Source organism: Muscardinus avellanarius (assembly GCF_963383645.1).
Source record: "Muscardinus avellanarius genome assembly, chromosome: 9".
Lineage (NCBI taxonomy): Eukaryota > Metazoa > Chordata > Mammalia > Rodentia > Gliridae > Muscardinus > Muscardinus avellanarius.
In genome coordinates this window covers 52895365-52900767 of record NC_137795.1, presented here as the reverse complement: position 1 = coordinate 52900767, position 5403 = coordinate 52895365, and the positions used below count along the sequence as shown (strand labels likewise).

The following is a 5403-nucleotide window of genomic DNA, read 5'->3' as shown; positions in this document are numbered from 1 at the left end:
TATTAATAATACCAAATGACAAGACTCAATGTTTGAAAATACAGTATCAACAAGGGTGTTAAAATCAACTCATAGAAATGTCTTCATACTTTCCTTTTTCACCTTCAGACTTTGATTTTGTTTAACATATTCATATACAAGCTGGTATACATACATTAGTTATATACATACTGTTGACATCTGGAAAAACTAATTCTGATTATAAGACCCAAGAGTATTGGCTCTCTCTACCATTAGAATTAATAAGGTAGTTTAACAAATTATAATGTGGGATACTGGGATACCATCCATGAGTATAATTAGATAAAGTTGCCTATCTTCCATTCATCCCCTCAAGGCCAATATGTGACTTTCAAAAATACTGTTGACATGTGCTTGCTGAGGTTATGATTTAGTAAACATTTAAGGAAAATTGGAAGGAATCAAAGGAACATTTTTATAAGTTGGAAACTATACTTAAGAGATGAATGAACATTTAAAATAAGAAAATTCAAAAATATGGTTTAAATTAAAGTATTAATGTTTATCATATGTTGTTCTTAAAAGTATTTGCTCTATTGTTACACAGATATAACATAGTGTTTACCACTATCATTTTAATTCATTAGTATGTTCATCTTTAATAATAGACTTTGGTATCTTCAACAGTAAATAAATATTAATTATTTTAACTAAAACAGAACCTGGACTAAATCTGTTATTAAGAAGTGCTTGCAGAATGAATGTGTAAATGATTCAATAGAAAAATATTATCTGCTATCATAAATGATTGGTATCACTGATTATGGTGACTGTAAAACTTTGGCAGAGTATTTATTTCTTATCTCTTCATATAATTCATCTTCTAATATGAGTGGGCCAATATTTCCTTTTGGGATGACTCACAGTTAAATATGGATCAGAAAATGAAATAGGTATAAATAGTGTGTTAAATAAAAAAGTATGAGCTTAGCCAGGTATGGTGGCGCACACTTGTAATTCCAGTACTTGGGAGGGTGAGACAGCAAGATTGCGTAGGTTCAAAGCCAGCCTCAGCCACTTAGTGAGGGTCTCAGCAACTTAGTGAGACCCTGTTTCCAGATAAAATATAAAATAGGTTGAGGAGTGTATCCAGGGGTAGAAAGCCCCTGGGTTCCATCCCAGTACCACACTAAAAAAGGTATGGACTTAAAATCCATATATTTCTGGTACAAAATAAAGACAATCCACCATGTATGCAATGGTGCCCCACCCTCCGAGTCAGAGGAGGTTCTGTTTAAAAATGGCCACTAGTATATGCAATTACAATTTTCTGTTGATATGATTTTTCCTTCCTAAAGCCTTGTTAGATAAAAAAGGCTAAGGAGTGACAGTTAAAAGAAAGGAGACAGTATTTATTTGTTTTTAGTTCTTGAGTACTATATAGCTAAATCCTAAAGTAGTAGATTTTTTTTTTCTTGCAGTACTGGGGGTGAAACCCAGGGTCATTCTACCTCTAAGCTACACCCTCAGCCTTATTTTTATCCTTTATTTTGAAACAGGGTCTCACTAAGTTGTAGAGGGCCTCACTAGCACCATCAAACCCAGCTGTGATAGATATTTACTGTGTTGTTGTTGTTGTTGTTGTTGTTGTTGTTGTTGTTGTTGTTTTATATTCTCCAGGATACTCTGTTTTGAGAGAATACAACAACTCCCAGGGAACTTCTGGTTTTAGTTCAGAGTTAAAAAGAGCTTAGAAGTCATCATTCCCCTCCTTACAATAAGAAAAAATGTAAGCAGAATGAAAGTCAATTACATTCCTTGAGCAATAGGCAAATTGATATTGCCAAAAAAAACCAATGTCTTACAATATGGAGAAACCTTCAAATCTCGAAAATCACAGCCATGGCTCTGGAGTAGAAGCCACTGAGGCTATATATTGGTGAGAACACACAATAGTAATTTTGATGAGTTTCTAGAGGTTGTCTACCATAAGGCTGAGAAACTCATGGTTGATTGCAGTTCTAAGAGTATTCCCTCACTTTCATGAGTTTTATCTTTAGGTATCTGATCAGATTCTCACAATGAAGGACCAAAATGTTACCCTAGTAGACTTGGTAAGGGGAGGGGATGAATAATCATTGAGAAAAACACTGGATATACTTTCATAAGAATACTCTCCTCTATAGGGTAAACACTTTACCAAATTATTATTCTACCTAGAGGAAAGGCACTTCTCCTATTTCATCCTCTTCTATACTTTCTGTCTCACCTAAGAAAATAAATTGTTTAAAAGTTCTACCTTCAAAGGTCACAAACTGTGGATATAGGTTTACTGACTGAGATTTAGTGATAAAATTATAGAATGCTTTCCCTTCTCACATCTTGCCATCACGGCAACAGAGTAAAATATAATGACAGCTTATTACAGTCAGAAAATATGTAATGCAAGTTTTCTTCCTAAGAAAAGTGCTTATGAAGGCCTAAAATACTAGTTAAAAAATAAAAATAGAAAACTGAAGCCTCTGGAACATAGCTATATCAAACATTAAGCACAACCCAAATGCTAGAGTGAATTACACAGAACCTCACATTAAAGTGTCTTTACCTCAGTTCCTAGTACGTAATACAATATATGTTTTTCAACAACAATAATAAAAGTAATTTAAAAACATAAGATATCAAATAAAACCCTCGCTATTTCAAGATAAATCACACATTGAAATGAAATTTAGATATGACACAAATTTTAAAATGATCTAATAAGATATTAAAAAGAACTATAATAACACAAACTGATAGAATATAGAACACCAATACTGAGACCTAGTGTAAACTATGGAATGTGTGTGATTATGTGCCAGTGTTAGTTCATTTGTAACAAATATGATACTTTGCTGTGAGATTTTTATATTGTAGGATGTTGATGTCTATGAGGGCTGGGGTAAATGAGGAGTCTTTCTACCTTCTCAGGTTTTATGTAAATCTAACAATGCTCTGAAAATTAAGATCTATTAAAAAAAACTATGACTCATATTTTAAGGCCTTTAATAATAAAAAAAAAGGGTACATGGAAGCATAAAGGAATGATGTAAGAAGAGAAGTACAGACTCTAAGAAAAAAATCAAGACAGGTGCTAAAAACAAATAAAAAGCAAACAAAAAACAAACTACAGTATTACAGAGTGTCTTTGATAGAGTCAGTAAATTGGATGTAGCTGAGAGAAAAATCAATAAACTTGAAGGGATGTCAAGAAACTTCTCTAAGTGAAATCTTTTTTTAAAAAAAAAGAAAGAAAAGAGAAAACGGAGAAAGAAAAGCATTGAAGGAAAATGAAGAAAATTTAAAAAACAGAATTGTTAAAATATTTAAAAGGGGGAACCAGAAAGAGAAGAGAAACAGAACAAATCAGAAAAGAGGTATGCAAAACAGCAATTGCAGAAACTCTCCAAAACTAATGACAGACACAAAACCACAGATCTAAGGAACACAGAAAAGTTAAAGCAGCAGTAATACACTCCAAAAATATGCTTAGGTATGTAATTGCACAACATGAAAGGGTTAGATTCTTGATAGTCACTGTGAGGAGCACAGATGCCAAGAGGAACAAGTGTAAGAATTAGAACAGACTTTTGATCAAAAAAATATGCAAGCCAAAAGTGAGTCAATTTAACATTTTAAGCTTTGAGTAAGTAAAACCCTCAGACCTATAATTCTGTATGCCTATATGCAATGAAATTATCATGCAAAATTAGAAAAAGGCAAAGAAGTTCTCAGATATAAAAACTGTAAATCAATCAACAGCGCATAAATGTTAAAACCTCTTAAAAAAGAAGGAAAGTGATTTAGGCATGAATTTGGATCTATATAAATAACAGAAGTGTCATAAAAAGAATAATAAAGATAAAATAATCTTTCTTATTCCCAATTTATTTAACTGATTACTCTTTAAATTTATAACAGCAGTAAAATATAGCATATAAAATACAGATAAATTAAATGAATACATACTGCCATAAATAATGAGAAGTTAGTATAAAAATCTTCTAAGGTATACATGAATTACACATGAAGGAATGCTGTGTTATTTGAAGGCAGAATTCAATTAATTAAAAATGTATACTTAAAACTCTATTATAGCCCTGCGCCCCGTCTCTCCCCGCAGCCCCCGCGATCCTCCTGAGGTACCTGCAGGAGCAGAACCGGCCCTACAGCGCCCAGAATGTGTTCGGGAACCTGCACTGGGAGCACGGACTAGGCAAGGCGGCGGTGGTGAAGGCGCGGGAGCAGCTGGCCCAGCAAGGCAAGATCAAAGAGAAGATGTACGGCAAGCAGAAGGTGTATTTTGCCCCTCAGGACCAGTTTGACATGGTGAGTGATGCTGACCTCCACAGCCAGGATGCCAAAATCGTGGCCCTCACTGCCAAGGTGCAGAGCTTGCAGCAGAGCTGCCGCCACATGGAGGCTGAGCTACAGGAGCTAAATACTGCCCTGACCACTCCGGAGATGCAGAAAGAGATCCAGGAGTTAACGAAGGAGTGTGCTGGCTACACCGAGAGACTGAAGAACATCAAAGCGGCCACCAACCATGTGACCCCAGAAGAGAAGAAGCAGGTATACTGAGAGAGCAGAAATACTGTAAGGAGTGGAGAAGCGCAAGAGGATGGCAACAGAGCTGTCTGATGCGATCCTCGAAAGATACCCCAAGAGCAAGAAGCAGTTCTTTGAGGAAGTTGGGATAGAGACTGATGAAGATTATAGAGTCACTCTCCCAGACCCCTGAGGGCCTCGAGGGACCGTGAGTGCGGCCGTGCCCGGTGCAGGGCTGCCTTTTTCTGTCGTTCTGCTGCTCTCCCACCTCAGGCAGAGAAGTGAGGGGGAGGCCCGCGCCAGGGGGCGAGGGCTGGTGGCTGGGAAGGGAGGCCACAGCCATCTCACTGGGCAGGTAGCCCGCAGTGGCTTGGCCATAACACACACACTTGGAACGAAGCTAAAGGAAAGCATTTCACAATATTTATTGTGATGTAATTTGATATAAAATATTTAATTTCCTCTGGACAGTCACACTTCCCAGATATCAAACCTGCGGAACGCAGCAGGGAGCCTGGGAGACAAGGTAGAGAGAGGCTTCCACACACCAGCGCTTGGGACCCGGCCTCTCACCCAGGTGGCCTTTCACCCCAACCCCACGGCCCAGGCAACACTGGGAGTTGGTAGAGACCCAGATCTGCTGGACAAAGGCCAAGGTGGTTTTGAGGCCCAGTTATTATTCCAAAATTATATTTGTAGCAAAATTGCATTGTTGGTGTTTAAAATAATTAAGTTTCCAATATGTAAAAAAACTATTATAACTTCAAAAATATTATAAGATGTATAACTTATATTGTAAGAAAAGAGATGAGATTAAATTATACCAAATGCTCAATTAAAATAAAAAAAGACAGG

At 36.7% G+C, this 5403-nt stretch overlaps 1 protein-coding gene across 1 annotated transcript; it reads left to right on the top strand.

The window, feature by feature from the left end:
• Window positions 1-4278: 4278 nt before the first annotated feature.
• Window positions 4279-4741, top strand: LOC308267210 (homologous-pairing protein 2 homolog; the record flags this gene model as incomplete). Its single annotated transcript, XM_080701783.1, is given in 3 exon segments — window positions 4279-4576; window positions 4579-4604; window positions 4610-4741. Coding segments are annotated over 3 exon segments (456 nt in total).
• Between the last annotated feature and the right edge of the window lie 662 nt (window positions 4742-5403).